Source organism: Mycteria americana, chromosome Z (assembly GCF_035582795.1).
Source record: "Mycteria americana isolate JAX WOST 10 ecotype Jacksonville Zoo and Gardens chromosome Z, USCA_MyAme_1.0, whole genome shotgun sequence".
NCBI lineage: Eukaryota > Metazoa > Chordata > Aves > Ciconiiformes > Ciconiidae > Mycteria > Mycteria americana.
The window spans coordinates 33877195-33900991 of NC_134396.1; the positions used below are offsets into that span (position 1 = coordinate 33877195).

The 23797-nt window shown below is 37.8% G+C and overlaps 1 protein-coding gene across 1 annotated transcript in view; it reads left to right on the top strand.

Moving 5' to 3' along the window:
* The window catches only part of APBA1 (amyloid beta precursor protein binding family A member 1), a 98696-nt gene that overhangs the window by 63128 nt on the left and 11771 nt on the right, over window positions 1-23797 (top strand). Inside the window, exons 3-7 of the mRNA XM_075527514.1 lie at window positions 8141-8242; window positions 11685-11724; window positions 14834-14979; window positions 21869-21955; window positions 22549-22734. Of these exons, the coding sequence (XP_075383629.1) occupies window positions 8141-8242; window positions 11685-11724; window positions 14834-14979; window positions 21869-21955; window positions 22549-22734 (561 nt within the window). The remainder of the gene's footprint in view (window positions 1-8140; window positions 8243-11684; window positions 11725-14833; window positions 14980-21868; window positions 21956-22548; window positions 22735-23797) is intronic.

Genomic DNA, 23797 nt, shown 5'->3' on the forward strand with positions numbered 1-23797 from the left:
TGAAGCCAGGGAGTCAGAAGAATGATTTGCAGTTGAGACTCATTAAATACAATCTCTTTTGCCTTTTTTCACAAAAAAGTGACTGTTACTCCCCGGTGCTGAGCATTTGGATGATACATTCACAGCAGAATGTTTGGTAGAATACCAGTTGGAAGTGTCCAGAGTCTATTTTGAGAAGTTAACAATCCAGAAGTGTTCAGCCAGCCTGCAGCTGGGTATAGTTTGGGACTGTTAGGAAAGACCTGCAACAACTGTGATGGTAAGAAAGCTACAGATCACTGTATCAGTTTGTTTTTAAGATGCCCTGTTTCCAGGTTTATTCACAGTTTAAACTACCAGGAATTTCAGTCATTCCTATGTATTTCTCCTCAGAAGAAATGTTTGGTAGGTATATGAAAAAAGAAAATTGCTCACAGCCAATGGGCAATTCTACTGGTAGTCCTGTGATGTAGGCCAGTAGCAGACTTCTGTGAATAAATAGTGTACCAAAGTACCTGCTTAATGTTTAACAATGGAGAGTATTTGCTGTTGTGTGCCTTGTGCACCCTGGTTTAGTGATGCATGCTTTCACTTGAATAAGGGATGGTCTGGACATCTAGTTTGTGGGAAAGGTGTTGTGCTGGTGTATTTGATAAACACTGAAAAATTCTCATAGTGTCCTTTGAATAAATGCAGTAAGATTTTTTTTTAAGTTTGCCACACGTATGAGATATGAAACATATGTTTCCAAAATCTGGTTATCAGAAAACTTTCTAAACCAAAGCAGACCATCACTTGAATATGGCCTCGTGCGGATATATTTTTCAAATACAATAGCAGTTAGAGCTGCACAACTGCAAGAAATGTGACATCAGGAAACTGACCCATGATGGAAAAGACTGTGGAACTGCAGTTAGGTTGTGTTTTCTGAGTGTGAAACAGGAGAGAATCTGTTCACATCGTACTGAATAATGTTCATAGCTGGTGACCAGCATGGAGCTTGTGTATCTGAGAAAGCACGTGTCTTGAGAGTGGTGGAGGGGGATACCCTTTAGGAAAAGGTTTTCTTCTAGACGCACATGGTTAGTTCACTGGAAGGGAAGGCCCATATCCCATTTAGGTAGCTCTTGTCCATCATTCTTCTCTGTCAGATTCTCCACCAGAAACCTGCTGTGAATGTGCCTAGCCAAGCACAGAAATAGTGGTGTTTAAAAGTCTAAATAGAAGACATCTGCAGTGCATGGATCTGGACTTAAGGATGAACATATGTTCAAGTGGAAAAGGGAATAGTTTTGTGTAGTAGATATCGCAGAATACAATTAAATGTTCTGGTGTATAAACTGTATGGTGTTCTGGTGTATAAACTGTATGGAAGGTCTAAAAAAGCATCTTTAAAATGTCATGTGGCTTTGAGAATAGTGGCTTGCTTAGTTGTAGAAATACAGGGACCTGCTGAGAAAAGCACTGAAAGGCACAAAAGCTCAAGTAGATTTTTTTTGGCTGGGATTTAAAGAGCATTTGTGTCCTCTCATGTCCGGAGAAGAGAAGCAGGCTGCCTGCTTCACTTCTGCCATAATCAGGAGAAAGCAGTGGTTTGGAGGGAGAAATTCTCCATTTCAGTACTAAATACCATGACCTTTTCCTGAGGTCCATTCAGTTATCCATGGTGTTACAGTTCTGAAAGCCAAGTTTTGTTGACCTGCAGGGCATGGTTTGTTGCTGCATGCCAAGACTTCAGTTTTGCAAAGCCCTCTCATCGGTGTTCACAGTCTCTGTTCCTCTGCAGACACTTGAGGTGGTACAATGTTAGACTAAACCCTAATACAAAATTAAAACACGTACATGGGTGGTTTGGATTTATGAAGTAGAAATTCAGAGCTGAAGACAAGCCTTTCAGGTAGAACTGAGCTGCACTGTTTTGCTTCTCTGTTCTTTTTGGTTACATATATTATATTTCAACCTTTGAGTTCTCAGTTGCAGGATTTTTTCAATTCTGATAACTCCAGAAGTGAAGTGTTTTCATGGAGATGAATTTGCTTCACTTTTTCCACCCCAGGAGTAATGTATTGTTAACAAGGCAATAGAGAAGTCTGTTTTAAATAATTAAGCAGGTTTCAGGAATAGATGAACTAAGGGGGAAAAAAGAGAAAGCAAAGAAATTAAATAAAGATGAGTTTATATTGATAGGATATTGTTTTCTGTTTCTGAGCAGCCCTTTTAAAACTCTTGGTTGAGCATGCAGAGTACAGGTCATCTTTCCGTCATCTATGCAAGACCACAGTCTTAAAATTTTACAGAAAAAACCCCGCCCCAAACAAACAAACAAGAAGCATTTTAATATCCAGGGCAGAAAGCTTTATGCTGATTCATCAATCACACAGAAGAAAGCTTAAATTTATCAATTAGTCTGCTTGAAGACAAACACTCTCCAGATGAATTACGGGCTTTTAAATTACAGTGAGCACTGGATACATAATCCCTTGAATTTTTTTTTGTTTTATTATGTTCTTTAATTATTGAAAGATGAAAGCAATTTCAAGTGTTTTTTCTGTGCTGTTGAAAACTAGAACAGCACTTGTTACAGTTAAAGTCTTCTGAAAACACAGGCAGGATCCACACTAATTTTTTCAGATTGACACATGAAGCAGCATTTGAACGACAAGTTCAAGTGAAAGTACAGCTAAGGAAGTCAATACCTGAGAGAGAGAAACAGCCAGCAGTTATCCAGCTTCCAGGAGCCCGGCTGCACTGGCAGCCTTCCATCCAGCATGCATGCTGCTGGACAGACCCTACCCACATAGCGTGTGTGTGTGATCTTACGGACAGTCAGAGTCCGTACAGTCTAAGGTTTTATTCAAAGAGAAGTTACCAGCTCACAAAGTGTGACTGTGGTACTATGTGGTTACTGCTACTGACTCATGTGGCCAAGAGACTCTTTGACATGGGCAAAATAAAGGGCTGTCTTGCCCTAACAGGCTCAGCTACATTTATTGTTTGCTCACTCGGACTTTTCTGTGTCAGATCTAAACCTCTATGTATTCTTACGTATATTTTTATTTTGTGTTTGAGACTTAGTAATATAACAGTAACAGGCGGGGGTCTTTCTTCAAAGACGTCGATTGAGGTACACAGTTACTGCTCAGGTCAAAATCTCTATTTTTGTAACTTCAATTAATTTTACTGAAGAATTGCAACTCAGTGGTGTTGTGCAGACACTCATGGACAGTGTGTTCGTTTTAAAAAACCTAGTTTATTCAGAGGGTTTCCATAGTTTTAATGTGTGGACAGTCAGAGCTCTCAAGTGGGATTGTCAATCATTGTCCAGATGGTGGCAAGTGGCAGGAGGCTCTGTCCTTGCAGGGCATCATCAGCTGGATCAGAGGAGATTCCCCAAACTAAGACGCCCCAAACTGCATTTGTTCTCAGGTCTTACAGCTGGTCTGTAATCCTACATGACCACTCTAGCACGTGTGATCCATTGCTATAGTTTACCTTAAGCTACATACAAAACACCTCCTATGTTAACTGTGTACATAAGACTGTCGTACATGACCTTATCTGCATCTTCAGGAATAGTTTCTGTTGACTACCGGCAAGTATCTTCTCCATGTACTCTTTGGTCATTTTTGCAGCAGAAGCTGCGTGGAGGAGCTGTTGGGTCAGCCACAGTCCCTACCCGGGATGGCAGTTAGCACCCTGAAGTGGTGAATTGTGCCTTTCCCTTGCCATATGCACAGGAGGAGCCTGCTGGGGGAATCTCTGAGGCTACCTGAAATTCCTGTATGGAGAGGTCCTATAGCAATTAGTCAAATGCTTTGTTCTGAAGTGAGCAGTTCAGTCAGTTACCTTCTCTCAGGTCAACTCGTATCGTCTGTGCACAAACTGGCAGGGAGCAGTTCCTGGACCACCCAGCAAACTGATGGGTACGTGCACTGGGTATGTGCAGAGGCAGTTACACCACAATTACAATTACAGCACAACTACAGTACAAACTTAAGTTTCATCCTTATATCACAGTCATAAATAAAATCGCATAGATTGTGCCATAGTTTGCATGTACGTGTACAATAGTTCTGAGTTGGTTTTATTTTTTCAAACCTTCCATTTTTAACACTATAGTTAAAGCAAATTTAAACAAAGACAACCAATAATGGTGATTAGTTATATTGTAAGAAAGTTTAGCTTTCAGCTCCATTCTTTATGGAGTACTTTCTGCCATCTAAAAGCTATGAACATATGTTGATGGTCTCAATCTCCCTTTTAATGAGCAGAATTTCAACTGTTCAAATCACAGTAGATATTCTGCCACAACATAGTTGCTCTAAAACCAAAGAGGTTTTCTGCCATAGTTATGCTGTACTGGGCGGTGCTTGTGAAATTATGTATCTGACTGTACTTGCATGTTGGCCCTGAATATTTCATAATGCTTTGACCTTTGCCTAATGTGTATGGGTACCCCTCAGAAGACTTTTTATCACTGAAATCAAATAAATTTAAAAGCCATGCTTTATCCAGTTGTCTCCTCTGAACTAAAGTACAAGACGACTGTATTTGCCATTCCTCTGCCAAGAAGCCTGTAGGTGGACATTAGTGTCATATAAGTAATGACCTCTTGTTTAAGTGAATCTTGCGTTGCTGTTGATTTCATCCCCTCTGTCCCAGCCTTGTGGGTGATGATGTGACCCACTAGATTATATTCTTTTCAGATAAGCTGCTGCTAAAGGCGAGTAAAACAACACTGCTTTTATAAAGCAAGAGCAGGTGGTTGTATCTCAAGATGTTCCAGTGTCTGTTGTGTTTGTCTTCATGAGCTATTCAGTAGCCATCTGGGTTCAGCTGGATAGGTTAGATGCAACACAGTCCTCTCCTGTTACAAGTTCTGATACTAAATCCCTCTGCACAATAGCAAGGAAGGTTTCTCAGGTGGGGTGGGTTGCATGTTAGTTAGAGTCAAACAACGCTGAAATCGAGATGGAGAATTTTTGGATGTACCAGGTTGAGTATCGTAAGAAAAATGTAAGTAGATTTTCAAGAGGAGAAGTGGGATAATTAGTACTTTTTTGTTGCTGCACTTAAGAAAACCACTTTGTAATTCCATTGATGGACGTTTCTACGTAATAACAGCATGCTTCACGTGAACTTACTATGTTTGTTCTGACAGCATTTTTGTTAGGCTTCTAAAATTTGTTTTGTTAACAGCCAACAAAGCAGTCACTAAGCATTTACTTTAGACTTCAGTTGTAGTGTTTGGAGCAGCTATGCAACTTGTCTATCCACTATGATGTATCAAAATATTTCTTGTTATTGCTGTGACTGCATTCTTTCCTTGTGCATTGTATATGGTACTTCCAAAAATGCATTTTGATGCAGAAGAGAACTGAGTGTTTAGCCTTCAAAGACTGAACTTTTTTGTACAGATGTTTTTGGGGACAGCTCTCATGTCATGTCATGTAGCAAACTTTATAGTATTTTTGGTATTTGGGTTTGGTAGTTTTGGTTTTGGGGTTTTTTTCCCAGAAAAATTTGAGCAGACATTCACACAGAGTACATGGAAAGCTGTGTGATCATTTTGATGGTTGCTTAGTTCTGATACTTTGTAGATGAAAATAGCTGAGTAAAGGTATTTGCAGTGCTACTGGAGTAATTGTTAATACATTTTAAATGGTGCAAAATTTCTTGATGTCAGCAACCAACTGGTTTAAATTAAATAATTCATTGTTATCACTTCAGTGTGTGAATATAAGAACTTCCAGGCATTTTAACAAACTTTTTTTTGTGTGGAAACATTTGATGCTAAAATATGATACGCTTTACTTAGTTTATTTGTTTACTATTTAAAGCTCAATCCTACAATATCCCAATGCCATTATTAATTTGATAGTATTGTGCACCTTTTATATTTAATCCTAATACAGAAATACTATGTAACTATTGGGAATGTCAGCACTATGAGGATGCTTCCTTAAGTAAATAGGAGTTGCCATTTGTGCAGTTGAGTCTCTGGGGCACTGTAACTCTGGCAGTTACCCAGCAAGTCAGGGGAGCCTGTATCTCTCCCACAGCCCGTGCGTGAACGCCAGTGGTGCGATGAGCAATCCTTCAGTCTGACAGCACAAGCATATGCCAGTGTTCTAGGGACCGTTTCACAGCTGCATCTGGTTGGAGACCGTTTCACAGCTGCATCTCCTTTTTGCCCTGCAGTTGTAATTCAAAATATGGGGAGATGCAAGGACTGCTCTTTTACCCAGGAGATATCTGTAAAAGGAATTGCTTCGTAACTCTTTGGGAGCCTTTATTAGTTAACTGTAATTTCAATATTTAGTAGTTAGCCAAGACAGACCTTTTAAAGGAATGAGGGTAAAGGGAAAGAGGAGGAGAAGGTAATTTTATTTTCTTGTTTTGTTCTGTGTCTGTGAAGCTAAGCTTGCAAAACTTAGATTCCCCCCCCCCCCGTTTCATAGAACTCAATGTTTCAGCTGGAGCGGAGGCATAGCAGGAGGACCCTCCTAGATTGGAGCTGCTGCCAGCTCAGAGCCCTGGAAGTGTAGCCCTTTTCTGGTGTGACTCATTGGCTTAGAGAAAACCCATGTCAAGTAATTGTTTATGAAACCAGAAGAGTAGTATTTGACTGTTTTGCCATCAGTGATGAACTGTTGAGCTGGCAAAGCTAGGGCCAAACTCCCTGTGTCAAAGGAGAGTGTAGAATGCCAGAGCTTCTGGGCTAAACACCGATCTTGCATAGCTAAATGCTAAACGCTAAACCTTCCTTTGAGGATTCACATTTTGGCATGCACGCTGACATGTTTTGCAGGTATCTCTTTAAGATCTGCCTTTAAAAATGCCTGCTGGGTTGAAGCTTTGTACTCTCTTTCATTTTGGTCACCTTCATTAATTCCACACTTTGTGTTCTTGTGTCATACCCCCATACCAGTCCCCCTTGCTCTGGATTTTAGATACCTTGCTACAGCTTTTTAGTGTCAACTGCATTCATTAGGAATTGCCTATGATTAGAATATCCTTTCCCAAAGCATTCTTTCCCTTTACCAAGATACTTGCTGACAGATCACAGATCTAGATATTCCATGATACTGCTTTTCTGTCTACCTGATGCTGTTCCCCTTGTTTTTCTGCTGTGACATTCTTGATGATCATGAATGACTAGGGCATGATTGGAAAGACATCTCCACTGAATTGTTTATGGTGAAGGGAGAAAAATGAGGAAATCCGATCTAGAGAGCATGTATAATACTAAGATCATAGCATGAACTGTGAAATATTTTCCAAGTTTGCACTGTGTCTAGGATGAGGAATCATAGTCCTTGATTACACTGGTATTGAGTAGTCCTTGAACATATTCATAAGTCCTTGAATACATTAGTATTACTCTGTACAATTTATAAAAGTTGTTTTCGAAGATGATGGAATAACACTTATGGACAACCACTGCAGCCTACCTCTGCTCATTTTAGATTAGTTTAGCACTTCAGGTTAATTATACCTGAGAGCATGTGTGCTTATGAGGAAATTGCAGTCTTTTCTTCACTCTCCCCAATTTGACAACTAAGTATTCTTTAGCTGAATCCCTGTGTTCTGGTAATGGTCAATTCACCTGTCTCCCATCACAGCTTACTTCTTAGTGACTTTATCTTTTCTTTCCTAGAATGTCAGAGCTTAGGACATCAGTCTGCTTTGCCTTCAGCCTTCAGTAAGCTCACAGTCATTAGCCTGCATGCAACAGGCATGTACTTGTGCAACTGAAAGTCCTGTAACTGCAGCTTAGTTCAGTGCTGACAGTAAGTGTGAGTAGTTGACCTAATACCAATATAAGACGATCCTCCATTCACCTTGCAAAAATACAGTTTTATGACACACTTTTTGGCTGAGTGTTGCTTGCCACTGAGTACAGCTTTTTATTTTCCAACTGCTTCATTTCATACATTACTGACGAATAAACACAGCTGCTCTTAAAAAGATTTAGCTGTTCAGAATAAGTTCACTGAGATATTGATATGTGATCATTATGATAAAAAGCAAAGGTTACAACATTTTAAAAGCATTTGTCTTGTTTTTTCTTTTTGTTTCCCAAGTTAGAGGAAAATATGGAAGAACAATTTCTACACTGGTCACTCAGATTATTATTTAATTTTCTTGCCATATCTAGTCTCCATCTCCAGATTCCTCTTCACCTCGTGGTGCTGAATCGTCAAGTAGGCAACATCACCAGGATGTCTGCAGTACAGCAGAGGCCTCCAGTAATAAAGAGGTAGAGTGAAATCTTTTTAAAAGCCACAGTCTTGTTCATCCTGCTTATGCCTTTTTCTTTTCCTTCTCCCTTGTACCTGTGCAGTCCCTTCTCTTCTTCTAAAATTGCAACAGACTTTAAAAGCTGATTTGTAGCTCTTTTCCCTTATGCTTGCCCGGCTATCTGAATTTCTAACATACTTAAGACTTTATCATGGCATTTCTGACTCTGTGTTCAGTTGCCACTAAATTTTTTTAACAGGCTGGGAGGTATTGATTTACCAAACAGCCAACATCACCTCTGTCTTGGAGGCAAAAGGAGGAAACCCTTTTCTTTTTTCCATGCAGAATGTCTTCCCTCAAAGAAAAGAATGTTTCTCAAAATTAGACAGTAATTTATGCTGCTTAATATTTTGTCATTGTAGAAACTGACCTGCCAGTTATTCACAGTGAGAAGTCAGTTCCTGAGTCCAGGCTCCTCAAAATAACACTAAATACTTACTTTCTTTTTTTTTTTCCTTTTTTTTCCCGTTTTTTTAAAATCTTTTTTTTTCCTCACCTGGCAGCTTTTTACACTGCAGTAGTTCCACCAGCACAAAATGAGAAGTGTGAGTAGAACTTCTCACAGTGTGAAAAGAAAATCATTTGACATAAAAAGTATTTGGATTAGTACAGAATGGCTATCTCTGTAAATAGAAAAATCTGCAAATATTTGGTTTATTTGCTTTTTGTTTTTTAAATTTCAAAAAAATCTAGAAACTGTAGTCTAACAAGATACCATATTGTTACTAGTAGCAATGCATGAGTTATCTTCCACAATGAACAAAACTAATGTACTGTAACTGGAAATATGATTAAAATTGAAACACTAATTAGTAATCCATTCTTTCTTTTTTTCTGTTGTTATTATCAAGGGACTAAAAAGCTTGTAACATGTATGTATTTGTGCCAGTTTGTATTTGCATTTAGAAAATAATGAAAGGTTTCAAAAGACTTAAGAAACTCATCATTTCTCATGTGCTAAAGCCTTCAACAATAGATTGTGCCATTAAATTTTCATCTGCTATTTTATTAGCTTGTTAAAGCCTTTAGCTTTCTTCAGTACAGATTTTGTCACTTCATATATATCCTAACTTTTAGCAGTTCTCAGGTATCGATAAGCTTACCCAAAGGAAGAAAACAAACAAGATGCTACTCCTTTCAGTTTTTAGCATGTGCTCACAGGTAGTGACAGAGGTGGTAAACCAGGTTTCACAGTAGGATGTGTCAGGCTGTTTGTTTCCCTCTGATGAGCAGTAATGCCTGCTTTAGTAATTCCAATGCAAGAAAAACAGTGATAAAGCAGCCTCATAATTTTTGGGAATGTCTTTTAGGTCTTAGTAAAACCTTTTTTTAAAATACAAATTTTATAATACTAGGTGGCAATGAGATTAACAGGAGTAATGAAACATTAATGCCCTTGGTATTTCATTATTCATGGGTATGTAAAATTAAAAGGTGTAGGTTTCCTCCTATTGGTAACTTTACCTGTTACTTTACTATTCCTGTGGTCTTAGTAGAATGTTTTTCAACCTGGGTAATGAACAAAAAAACTTAATTTTGTGTGTGAGTTTTTGCAATAAAAGCATACATGATGACAGTTGACACCACTATCCTGAAAAGAAGTTGCATCAGCTAGTCAGATTGCTGAATAGTTGCCAAATCTGTAATTACAGACTTTGTTCACCCTGTTTAAAAAAATAAAAGTACTTTGGAAAGGGCATTTATATGCATGAGCTGTCTCTGGTGTGTAGGGGATTTGTCCTCTAGGCCTATCAGCGTCCAGTGGTTGAATCTCCCTGTTAGCACTACGCCAGCAGCAATTACAAACAATTGTTGAAGTCTGTATGGGTAGGTGCTCCAGTAAAAACATTCATCTGAAGAGATGAAAGAGCCACAGATCTGAAAAGGCGTGTCGGTGTCCTCACAGCAGCTTAAATGCTTGGGCAGCAGGAGATCGTTGTTTATTGACATCTTTATTTATGCTAGTACCATCTCTGATGGAGAGCTTGCTTGGTTTTGCAGTACACCTTAGTCATTTTCATAAGGAACAGGAAGTACTTAAAGTCTGTGCAGGCTCTCCTGTCTGTGTCATGCACCTTTTGTTTTTATTTCCCAAGTTTTTTTATTTTGTAGCAAGATGAGCATCATTGGTTGGAAAGTATTACTTGTTACATCCATTTTCTATTTGTTACAGTAAAAAACACTCCCTGGGGTTAGTCACTCGACCTGTCATGTAACTGACCTTCCTAGTTTACTTGTTTTTTCCATTAATACACAGAACCTAGTAAATTGTCCATCATAAAGGAAAATAATCTGGCATATATTTCAATAGATAGTGTCTGGAAATATACTGGAAATTGTCTAAGATCTTATGCATTATTCTGCTCAAATATAGATTTTCTTTTAATAAAACTGCATTAAGCAGTCATTGGAGGAGTTATTGCTGATACAATCAGTTGTAGAGTCATTAAAGTTTTGTAATCCTTGGACTATCCAAAATTCTTATCTGCAACACATAATATGGCAGCAGATATTTCAGTATACCTATTACCATCTATACATTGCCACACAGAATTTTCTTTGATAAATTTTCCTATGTGTTTTATGTTTTTGATTATAACAAAATGGTGAGTCTTACTGAAAGTTGTAGCTTTCAGGTGTTTCAAGTATTAGTCACAGAGTCTTTGACATAAAATTGCAGTTGGAAGCAAGGTCTCACTTTAGACTGTGTATTTACATATGCAAGTCAGGATCTTTTTTTATTTGTTCACCTTTTATGAAATTGAAGCTACCAGATGTGTTTTTGTGCTTGATACAGTGTAAACATAGTTGGTGGTGAAGTGTTAGTGAATTCAGTTACCCCACAGGATACAGGTTGCTGCCTAACCTGTTAAAACTTAGAAAGCTTTTTGTAGGCTGTATTAATGTGAGTGATACATCTAAGAACAGTCCTAATGAATAACAGAATTTGGTTAATGAATAACTGACTGTGCTGATGGTTTCAGTCATGAATAATAACAGTATAGCGTAATTTTATATATTCTTGCATGTATGTATTTGTAGTTGGAAGATCCAGTGTCTTTGAGATAAGATGTATTTTCCTGCATACTTCTTGGTTAGTAAAAGTAGAGAACCTATTGGTAGACAGTTAGTATACTGTTAAACACCAACAAGTAACTGAAAACTGGGCCTAGCATGTTGCCTGATAGATGACAACACAAACAGAATACATTGAGTTTAACTCTAGTAGGTGCTTAGTGTTTGAAAATACTAAATATAATAATAAATTTCAAGAAATAGTGATCTTCCTTTGCTAATAACTATGACTGATTTACTTATTAATTTTTTTGGCATGGAGAAATTTTTAATGCATATTTGTGCATGGTCTGTTCTGTTTGAAATCCTTTTTGTCTTCATTACAGTCCAGAAAAAGCTTGGCTGCATTTCCAACCTATGTTGAAGGTAAGATAGTTCTACAATTCCTAAATGTTTTTTCATATCCAAAAAAGGCCAATATTTATAATGTATAAAATTTTATTTTTATTTGCTGCATAGAAAAGCTGCTAGGGTTGAGTGTACTGATTTAGATTAAATTGTGTCCAATCTGGAACCTGAGCTAAATCCTACTATGCTCTTTCAGAAGTTCAGAAACATGGAGCTTTTATTTTTTTAGTGTTTCATTCATAGTTTCTGTCTCTGTTCTGCTGGTTTTTTTATCAGTATCACTTAAAACACTACTAATTTTTAATGGTATTTACACAACACATGTGAATGCATGTGGTCAAGGAAAATAGGTTAAGCAAGAAGAGTGTAGTGCTTTTCTCCAGCACTGATTTCAGTTGACAAGCTCAATCCAATCTCAGTTGGATTAATTAGCAGAATTGCATTAATTGGATTAATTGGCAGGCCTGCCAGAGGAAATCTGCACTGCTTTACAGCTACTTGTCCTCTAATTAAATCGTGCTTCCTGTCTTAGAGTTAAGGTTGTGCTTGTACTAGTGCTGAGTTTATTCAGAACAATGTGAAAAAGCAAGTTGCCTGCTACATGAACTGCTGTTACCTTTTGTGTGAGTCTGCATCCTGTGTATACAGGAAGACCACATGCTGTAAAACCCAGTTATTTTGTTATGAGAGCATGACAGAAGCAGAAAATTCAAAGTTTCATTTGTTTTTTTTCTCCTGATAGTGGTTGTTCCATGTGCTTGATGAAATGCCAGAAATACAGTTGATGTGATACATCATTTGGACTGTCTTGGAACTCCTTGGATTGCTTTACAGTGTGCTATGTTTAAACTATTATGTGATCATTCTTTTTAGACTAGAAATCGGTCATCGGTTTAGTCTTCAGTGTATGAGCTGCATATTTTGGAGTCTGTGGCCAGAATGTCAACTAATGTAAATTTCATGTATTGTTTTGAAACTAACTGAGCTTTGGAATTTTGCAGCAATGAAGGATCTGTCTTAGAATGGAAATTCATTATGTAGTGGTAGCCCTGTCTATCAAGGGCTATCTTAAATAGTCCTCCCCTCCTTAAAAAAAAATAATTGTAAACTAAAATTTTCTCAGATCTTGGTCCAGTGCAAATTCCTTAGAAAAACAAATTTTCCATTTTTATGCACTAGCAGTCCAAGAAAAACTTGCTAGCACCTATGCTACGCTTTCGTTCAGATAATAATGTCATTGTCAGAGGTAGTAAATGGAGGGGGTCTTATAAAAAGCAGTGCTGTCTGTGTGTTCACATCTGATAAAAATAGAGCACATAACTTTTTTGGTTTTAATATGCTTCCTTCTGGCAGTCTTACCTACACCTCAGTCTCTATTTTTTTGTGTTTTGATCAGAAATTGTACTATAAAGTACCCTTTATAGTACACTTCCACTTTATAGTGAACAAGTGGAAGCAAATTTCCACCAGTTCACTCTAAAGTACCCTTTAGAGTGAACTGGTGTAGTGGTGAAAAGGCCTTGACATGTAGAGTAACAAATAGCAACACTTAAAATGCTGTATGGTTTCAGGACTGGAAGAGTGTAAAAATATATAGCACTTCCAGATGCATACATTTACCTAAGGAAAAAATTCCCTTTCTTCGGGTCATGTACTTGAAGTGACTTGTTCATTTTGAGAGTTTTCCAGATACATAGTATCTGAATCAATTCTGCACACTGGAGATGAGCATCTTAAAATTACTAGTCATAAATTTTCATATTTAAAGAAACCATCAAGGAGACAAGCTTGCTCATAAGACTTATACATCTACTTCTGTCTGTGTGTATAGTTTCAGTGTGATACTTATCTCCAGCTCTTTCTTCTGTTATTTTAATCTTAATAATGACTTGCATTTCTTTGAGGCCAAAGTTACATATGCTCATTCTGAGTGGTTGTTAACCTCTTCTATTATAATTAGAACAAAACTGGCATTCTGAGTAATGTTAGACTTTAAGCCCCATCACCTTATATCTCAGGATACCCCTTGAACTAATAAAAACTCTCTTCTGATATTGTAAGGTTGTTGCTTTGTTCTTAGAGGAAAAAAAGGCAAACCTAAAAACAGTTTATTTTTTTGGTGATAAAATCTGGACACTTTTAACATTAGCATCCTTTAAGGTGATTTGCATTTTCACTTGTCTTGAACATCAGTTCTTTTTCCTTACTTGTAAGAAAACAAGAAGCTTCTTAGGTTAACCAGCCTCCCTTTTGGATCATGACAATTTTAACATGTAGCAAGGTGTTAAAATAGAACATTTTTACATATACAATTTTTAGATATAATTGCCAAACACCAAAATTCTTATAGGTCATAAATGCTGCTTTGTAAGGATTTGCATTGTTAGGCACTAAACACTTCGCCACCCTCTAAATTTCCACAGAAGTTGATGGGAGTCAGATCATTAAGAATCTGTGGGACTAAGAGAGTCCCACAGTTTTGCCATCAGGAGAGCCTGTGCTCTGTTTAACAACATTTTTATTTAACTCTGTACTTTACCTCCATATCTTTGTTGAGACTAAGAATTATTTTTAAAGGTCTATGGCATAAAAGTGCTTTGCTTAACTGGGCAATCAGTCTTCTTGGTAAGGAGAGACGTGTTGTACCTGTAAAGCATTCCCGGGGAGGTTCCGCTGCCTGTTCTACTAACTGCAGCTACTCACAAGTGAGCAAGCAGCTGATGGCTGTTATTAAATTGCACCCTTCCTCTTTCTGTTTGTGACTGTTGGTCTTAGAATTGCAAGGCTGGTTTTGGTGAGTGAGGACCAGCTGAGTAACTGTGCCTGTCCCTTTATAACAGAACACACAGAGATTATATTGCTCCAGTGTGATCCCTGCTCACAAAAGAATGAGCTGTTGTGAGAGACAGGCTGGACTAAGAATCACAGCTTTTGCTGGAGAGATGTTGAGCGCATTTGCTTGGTGTTTTGTACCTTTGAAAGTACTGGTTGCCATATCATCATGCTAAACTGAAGTATTTCAGAGGAGGATTTGCAGCCATCAGGTGCAGGCTCAAGTAGTCAGAGTGCTGCTGTTTTGCCATGGTTCAGCATGATTTTCTTCAGTGATTGCTTTCCTGCATTACAGTTCCTGGACCTTGCGATCCTGAAGACTTAATCGATGGAATCATTTTTGCTGCCAATTACCTTGGCTCAACTCAACTCCTTTCTGATAAAACTCCCTCCAAGAATGTGAGAATGATGCAAGCTCAGGAAGCTGTCAGCAGGATCAAGGTGAGAAATAATTCCTGCTGCTTCCCATATAGGTGACTTAAGGTTGTGGATATGAACTTCTCACGTGTGCAGTAGTTTTTTCAGGTGGGGTTATCTGTGGTTTCAGAAAGGTTAAGTGCCTCATCTTTCTTTCTGCAAAATAAATCACATGTTTAATGCTGCTTTTGGAGCAAGACTGATAAGGAAAAGTTACCAGATCATTTTAGGGTAATAACTGTGCTGTGTACTCTAAGCCAGAACCTGAAGTGAGTGGTGGTCTAAGTTATATATTACCTGGGAGTTGAGGGAAAACAGGTTTAGGGTATAATTACTAAGTACTACAGCTGCTTCTGGCTTGGCACTTGATGGAACTGGTACTGTAGTAATGCCTGCAGTTTTTTTTTACCCTGCTGTGGATACTAGTTTCTCCACCACTAACAGCTATGAGCTGATTTAAAAAGAAAAAGAAAAGCCAGTGACGGTACAGAGTTGTATGGAAAAAAATAATCTGTCCTGGAATCTGGTACCTTTGCTTTGTTTGTTTGGAAAACAGAAATGCCCGCCATTTTTTGTACAGGCCGCGGCAAGCAATGGGCACGCTGCTGTATTGTAAGTTACAATGATGACATTGTGAGCTGAGATTGAGGTGTGTGGATGAAGTATTGCAGGGTTGTAGAGGATGCTGCAATATTCCTGCTATCCATACATAACTGGGTGGTAGGCACACAACTTCATCTTCTGCTAATTCAGCTAAACAACACAGTCTTCTCTGAAAGTTTTCCTTAGTTTAATATTTGTGTGTTCTTCTTTTGTATAGTTTATTTTGGATTCCAACTCAGACTCTGTGTGCAGTTGTATAAAAGAGAGTGGAAGAAAGTCAGCATGTTATCAGCAAGGCCAGTAGCTCTATCTGTTAAGGTCGGCTGATGGTTCCTACTGTTATTATTCCTTCTAATGTTTTCCATGCCAGGTATTCAGTTTGGTCTGCGTATGAAACTTTCCCATGGAAGCTCTAACTAGAAGCCTTGAAGGACTTCCAGAAATTGTAATTTTGCTGATGTTCAAGTACATAAGTTCTTGTAACCTTGTCTCTGAAAATCGCTAACACTCTAGCATTTTAAAGGAGGCAGGGATCTAGCCTTCCTGTTACAGATAAAGTCATCTTCTGCCATCTCTGTAGAAGTTTCCACAAACTTAAGCAACTACTGAGCCTTTTGAAAAAGAATGATTTATCTGTGTTCATTGGAGACTCTGGATTCAGTGACATTTTTTAAAAAGATTTTTCACTCAGCTTTCTCAACCTGGCAGGTCTTGGTGGGTTCTTCCCAAAGCTACAGTGGAGACTTTCCCTTACAGAGTCTGCTTCTTTCCTGCTCTGGGTGCAAGTAAGGCTGTGCCTGTCTGTTTAGTAGTCCCCGTGTGTTTTTTCCCAACGGTTGGCCGCATGGTAGAAAAGTTACCTGATTTGAATGCACAGGAAACTAAAGGTAAGATAGAGAAGAGAGAGACATAAGGGCTTCAGTGAGGCTGGATCTAGGAGGGATGCATCACTGGAGGTTGAAAGGAAAGATTAGCATCAGCTGTCACAGGAAACTGGTGTCAGGAGCCTGGGGCTGGGCAGGAAGTTTGCACCTAGGAGGAACAGCTTGCATGGAAGTACACGATAGACAAAGATTGAAGGCATGTGTTAGAGAAAACTGGAACAGAATTGATTCAAAGCAGGTCTATGAGGTATAAGAGTGAAGAATCTTTCTCTGATACTAAATGTATTTCTTAGAAATTCATTAACAAAGTTCTTTCTGAGGATTCTGTTATGCCTCAGCACTGCTATGCTTCAAAACAGAAGAAATCCATTTAGCTTACTTCACTCATAAAACCCATAATTTCTACATCCATATAAGTCAGCAGGCATGCATATTCTTGGTTGTAGTAAATTTGCCTCAGGGTGGAGGCACAAGTAGTTGCATTATTGACCTGGTAAAACCCTAGCTTGTGCATATAATTTTCTGAAACTGTAAGTGTATTTCAGAAAATTGTTGGCTTACTGCATGGCACACAATACCATTGTACACTTCTTTGACAGTTACTGTTTTTCCGCTTCTAGGTGAAGCTCAGGCAATGTAAATATACCTCCCTGTACCTTAGGGTCTGTGGTTTATTACGGTTGGTTTTGGCTGGTTTTGTTGCTGATTGCCATTAAAGCTAAACTTTTTTAGTGAGATATTCATTAGGACAGATGCAGTTCCTGCTGCCAGATTCATCACTGCATAAGATAGCCTTTCGTTCAAATGTGTAAAATATTGCTCACACAATGACTGTGATACTTGTGCCCTACTCATGTTTGTTTACAGAGTGTGTTAGGTGTTGCATGTGAAACATTCTTCTATAGTTAAAGAAAACAGAGGTTATGAATTAAGAATGAGCTTTTAAAAATTTGCAGACTTGAAGTTAAGAGTATTAAAAAGGGGGAAAGAGCTTTGTTTAAAGCCCACCGTGTACACATACCTTCCATATGAGCGTGTTCCTTTTGAATTTAATAATCCATATAATGCTTCCTTTTAGCAGAGCCTTCAGACCACATATTCGTTTAGAATACGAACAGATTTTGAAAACAATTCTCCATGCTGCTTCTTTAAACAAGTATCTCTTCAGTTGAAAGTGCAAGAGTTGGGGGTTTTCTTGCTTGGGTGTTCATCTCTGTGAAGTCCAACTAAGTTAAAACAGATACACTGCTTTCAAGGCATTCGTCAAACGTAGTTATTTCGTATTTCCACTCAGAGGTACTTTTAGTAATAGAAAAGGTATTTCTATTAAAGGTAGAATGGTATATTACCATTTTCAGACTGTAGTCACATTTCTTCAGATAACATAGAAAGAAATGTCTTTTCACATTTTACTTGGAGTGGATCCATAATACTTTTAACAGTAAAAAAGTTGATATTCATGGTTACAATTCACAGCTGATCTGTGCTGTTACGTTTCATATGCGAACTAACAACTTTCATTTTTATTTTTCATCAGCAAATCTGAGCTGTGTGGCAGGTTTTAACACTTTTAGATAACAACTGATTTAATTACTGAATGTAATTTAAAATAGAACCCGTATGTGGAAATAGTTTAATATTCTGCATTTTGTTTACTCAGTGTCATCTAGGTGTTCACTGAGTTGCAGTACATTTTTTGTAGAGCTTAAATGGGTTAAGTATGTTTAAGACATCCCTGTAGCAAAAGTGGAAGCTTGCTGGTTTTTCCCAATTTATAATTTTGGAAATTGCTACTAGATACATAGTTACATTTCATTTACCTTAAATTAAAAGCCTGGATTCTGTATATTTTAAAAAAATAATATTTTGTTTAGATTAGGTAGTTTCTGTTTTTTCTAAGAATATAGAAAGAATCTTTTGATCTAAATTAGCAAAATAACGTGGTGATAAAGAGGATTTGTCTGATAAAGTGTCTTGCATAGAATTATCCTAATTTGTTTATTTTCATGGACCATAACTTCTTTTATGACATTTCTGTGCAGTGTTAAATCACTTATGAAAATTGGTTGTTCCATATCGTTACCTTAGTTTTATGAAATACTTGAAAGTCATTCTTCAAAAAATTAAAATACCACTAAGACCAGATGCTTCCATCTGCAGGAGCAGAATTTTCAATACATTGAATGATAGTGTATTTTGATTAATCTTTGATTCTGCATTGTAAACCTGTCTGAAGGGGAAATTGTCTGAAGGGGAGTTTGATTTTGGAAAGCAATTTAAATGCTCTACCTCATGTCTCCCCCATGCCCAGTGTATGGCAGGCAGCTGTTATTCAAGATGAGTATATTATTTCTGAGTACCAATGTAAATTAATATTAATGTAACAAAGACCCTGCAGCATGAGGCAGTTCTAATTGCTTTTGCAATAGTTTGCAATCACCAGGCTATCAAATATTTCTTAGTTTGAAAAAAGTGACTAAAAGCTGGTGTGAGAATGTTCATATTGTAAATAAGCACCACAATCTAAAGTTTCAGTAGCTGCTTTCAGATTTGTTTAGATGCAACCTGACAGATTTAACTTGTGAGCATCAGTATAAAACGTTTGATGTGTCTTGTGATTCAGGCCTCCTGTTCGTTCTTCATAAAAGTAGTTAGCCACAAATCTCTGTGAAGCCTGTAACAATAAGCCTCCTTCCCACCACAAGAACACCTGTTAATTTAATTAGATAAGAGGCTGTTACTGTTGGAAGTAAAAGGATATCTGCTGTCCTGGTGAGTGTTGCATTTCTTCAGCGAGCAAGTCTGTAAGTTCAGTTCACCTTGGTTTGAATTACTGCTTGCAAGACTGTAAGAATGGTGCTCACTTGTGTTGTTATTGTTGCCACAGTAGTAGCACGTAAGGAATCAGTTTGTTGCAGTGGGTTGATGTATGTCTGGATGTAAATCAATTAAACTACTTAGTGACAAGGGACCTGCTTTCAGGTGTTTGTGGGACTGAAGTACATGCCCCATTGCCTTCTTGAAAAAATGTGGTAGTCTTGTAGTCTAACAGGAGCTGGTGGAAGGCCAGGACTTACGTAAAGCTGATAAGGGGGATTCAGACTGGAATGCAGAACGTCTAAATAAGAATTACTGTCCTTGGGAGTAAAGCACATCCTGGAGAGAAATATGTAAGCTAATTAAGATGTTTTGGGAACCATCTGAAACAACTAGTAGAAGTGTGATAAGAAGCACCCTCACGCGAACTATCCTCATTATAATACTAAAAGTCACATCCCTCGAGCTGGAGACCCTGGCCCAAGCAGAGACCCCTCACCATTGGGCATGCACAGAATATTACAGTAGCACTGTAGCTTTAAGTTGAAATAAGAGAAATGTAGACCAGTAGAAAATTGCTTTGTGTAATTACTTATGCATATGCATAACTAGACTGTATAAATACTGTACCTGTATGACCGAAGTGTGTGCTAGCTTTGTGGAGCTACCACCTAGCACCCATCTCTGTGCAGACATGAAATAAAATACCTCTGCCCTGTGTGTATATTGGCATCTTGCACACCGGGTAAATGACTTCACACTTGTGGGATAACAGTATGGACATATCTTTGTGCAGGTGTCACAGGCAAACCTGTTGTCCAGATACGCAATGCTAACATTGGTATGGGTATATTTGCACAGAAGGAGGAGAAAATGGAGGTGAAGGTTACCTTCTGTCATTTTGTTTTTCCAGGAAAAAGTAGCGTAGTTTTAGGGAGGTTGTTTTTTGAAGACTGTTTAAGTTTGAGAGGATTAGAAAACTTGAATCTAAATTCTGATCTGAAAAAAGCTGGAATAATAATGGTTAAGATTCTTCTCTCACACCTTTTACACTGGTGCTGCTTCAAAAGAAGTAAGCTCATGGTTTACACTGCTGTAAGTGATGGGAAGCTCTGGTTTTTTTCCTTAAAAAAAAAAAAACAAAAAAAAAAAAAAGAAAAAAATACAAAAAAACCCCCTTGTTTGTTGCGAGTAACATTTTAAATTAAAACAAAAAAAAAAAATCATTTTGTGTTCTTCCTGACTCTTTTGATGGGGTTTCTTTTAATTTTTTTAAAGTAATTGTGCTAAACATGAAATTTTAGAATTTTTTTAAGCCAAAAAGAAAAGGAAGAAATTAATCTAAGCAGGGACTAATTTAGAACAGCTAGTAGTCTGTAAGCCCTGGCATTAGCATGCAGATTCCTGCTTGACTTGGAGTCTCTGTAAGTTCTTCTCTAACTATTCTCCTGTCTCTGTTTGTTCCATGCTAAGCAGATGGCCCAGAAATTAGCCAAAAGCAGGAAGAAGGTGCAGTACAAACTCCATCAGCTTGATGTTATGCCTGTTCTTTTGTTTTCTGGGAGGGTTTTTTGCCTTCTTTTTATTTTGCGTTTTTATTTTCTGCATCCAGCAAGTTTTTTTTAGGATTTATTTCTGAGCCACCATACAAGTTGACATTTCTCAGACGTCAGTTGCCTGACCGGCCATTTTTTGTTGCTTATCATTAGCCATTTCATGTTAGAAATAGAGTAAAGATTGGATGTATCAAATGGTTCCAGGCAGTACCCAAAATGCATACTAAAGAAACAGGACTGACATGGCAAAGGTTTTAACTCTGTAAAATAATAGATTAAAATTCAGTCTTTTTTTTATTATTTTATCTTTCTATAAAAGTGCTTTGTTTGAGTCACAGATGTGTCAAATTGCTGGATGCAAAAAAGAAAAAAAATTATGTATATACACACAGTAATATGCTGAGATTGACTCATCTTAGTAATAAGTTTCGTTTATGGAGTTTTTAAGTATCTTTTAACAAATCTAATTTTTTAAAAAATTACAAGTGTTTGCTTTCTGTTAACAAAATATGACTTCTAAAGTGGGTTAGTGCTTGAATAGTATGTTGTCTGACTGTGAAGGTCTTCTTACCAGAACTGCATTATGAATTGGTTGAACTGTACCCACCTGTGGTACAGGTTTTTCCATTGGTCTTGGCAGTCACTGTTAGCCCATATAGAAATTCCTCAGGCAAGAGATGCTGTTAGGCCTTTCTATGGCTTGTGTGAAAAACCTTCTTTAAAGTGGGATTCATAGTGTGGAGAAAATGGGAGAATCACTTTGATTTTCATGAAGTCTTTATATAGTTCATGTTGCAGTCAGGTATGATTTTACTGAATCGGGAAAAATATCAGGGAAGCTTTTATGGGGTTAACAATTTTTCAAATAATATCCAATTCACTTTCACATGTATGTATATAGTTTCCATATCTTTGTGTTTAGCTTCTGCAGTCTAATACTCTTGCATTGCTGTTCTGGTGACTGTGTCTTAGTGCACCCCTGTTCGTGAGCTAACATAATTAGTAAGTATGTTACCTAATGTGTTTGTTTGACTCTAATCCATTTATTTGCAGGCTCCAGAAGGTGAATCTCAACCCATGACTGAAGTGGACCTCTTCATTTCTACACAGCGAATAAAAGTACTGAATGCAGACACACAGGTATAGACAAAGATGCCTTTGTCAGTATTGTGGTAGTAGGCTACTGAAATAGACTTTGACCTACCTGCCAAAATTTGTCCTTCAAAAAGTGCTGGCTCTTGTATTTCCTTCCAGGATTTCCTAGTAAGAAATCCATGCTCAAGAACCGTGTCATACATGCAATTATTCTGCTGTGTCTGACTGTAGAAATGATTAGAATTTGCTGGTAAGCCAATTGCAGACAGCTCGTTTCTTACGAGCCACTATGTGTCAAGTATTGATTGTGCCCAGAGTAGCCCAAAATGTTTGGTTGTGATAATTTGAAGTTCGTAGTCCTTTGCACATACATGCCCAGCATATTCAGGTTCTGATGCTGAGGTCTTTATGTGCTATTCCACAGAAAACACAACTTTAATTTGTAAATCTTGCTTTTTGCTTTACTTTTGGAAAGTGAAGCTCTTGTTTTCTATTGGCATCTCCCTTCACGTATGACAAGTATTACAGACTTCACTTAACAAAGGTCTTATATTGCCATTTGTTTGTTTCCATAATACTAGGTTTGCAATGAGAACTTCATTGAAACAATTGCTCATGTTGTTTTTTGTATTCCCCAGGAAACCATGATGGATCATCCCCTGCGGACCATTTCTTACATTGCAGATATAGGAAATATAGTTGTTTTGATGGCTCGTAGGCGAATGCCACGGTCTAACTCCCAGGATAATGTGGAAGCATCTCACCCTTCCCAAGACGGAAAGAGGCAGTACAAAATGATTTGCCATGTCTTTGAGTCTGAGGATGTAAGGAATTACTCTGTCTTGTAATTCTCTGGGGGTGGAAATGTAAGCTCATTTTGGTAGGCTTGAAGTCCATTGCAAGTGGTCCTGTTTGTTCATTAACTGCAACCAAATATGTCATCTAAGCAGAGGAACTTGCCTCCTGTTTGCATGTTTGGATTTGACATTTTACTCAGAAAACTGATGTTTATAGAAATGCTTCCCATTTCTAAGCTACTTCAATGCCTTCCAGTAACAAAGAGAGGAGGGTCCAGTTGCCACAGCTTACAAATACCAGCTCAGATTCTGCATGTTAGAGTGAAAGTCTATCAGAGATGCTTATTTTCCTGGGGAAATTTTAATCCCAAGTATTGCATCAAGGGTCATTGATACATGCTAGAAAGGTGATTTTTTTTTTTTTTTTTTTTTTGAGGAGACTTGTGTTGGGGAGTAGTTGCTGACATCATATCAAAAAGCCAGCAAAGAAAGTTGGTAATTCCAGCAATCTCAAAGTATGCTGAATAGAGACACAGCTGAGTAAATTTTAGTCTATGGTGCGGGTTACTAAGTTATCTTATACAGGACTTGATATCCTGTCTTCACAATCAATGTGCATAAGTTGCTGGTTTTATGCACTTTTTAAAGCTCAGTAACTGGAAGGTAAAATCAAACATATCAGATTGAAGTGGCTAGTTATGTAGTTGTCAGGATCATAGTCAGGTTAGCCCTAATAATTTGGGAAAATAAAAAATCTCAGTTTTAAGCCCTCCAAATAGCAGAGTATTACTTAAAAGAAGTAAGGTGAAAACAGCAGTTTCTTATAAAATCCTCATATGTCTTCCACTCTACGGTGTATCAGCAAGGCCTTTGAGATGGGAAGGTTTTCTTGAATAAGCAGCTGATTTTATGTAATGATGAATCTGTTCTAAGCCCATGTGTGGATAAACTGTCTGGTTGCAGATGAATGTACATACACAACCCACTGCTGAGGTTAAAAAGTAAGGACAAGAGCACTGATAAAAGTAATCCTCTACCAAAATTTTGACAGCATAAAAAATTGTGGATTTCCCCCCCCCCCAAATAACAT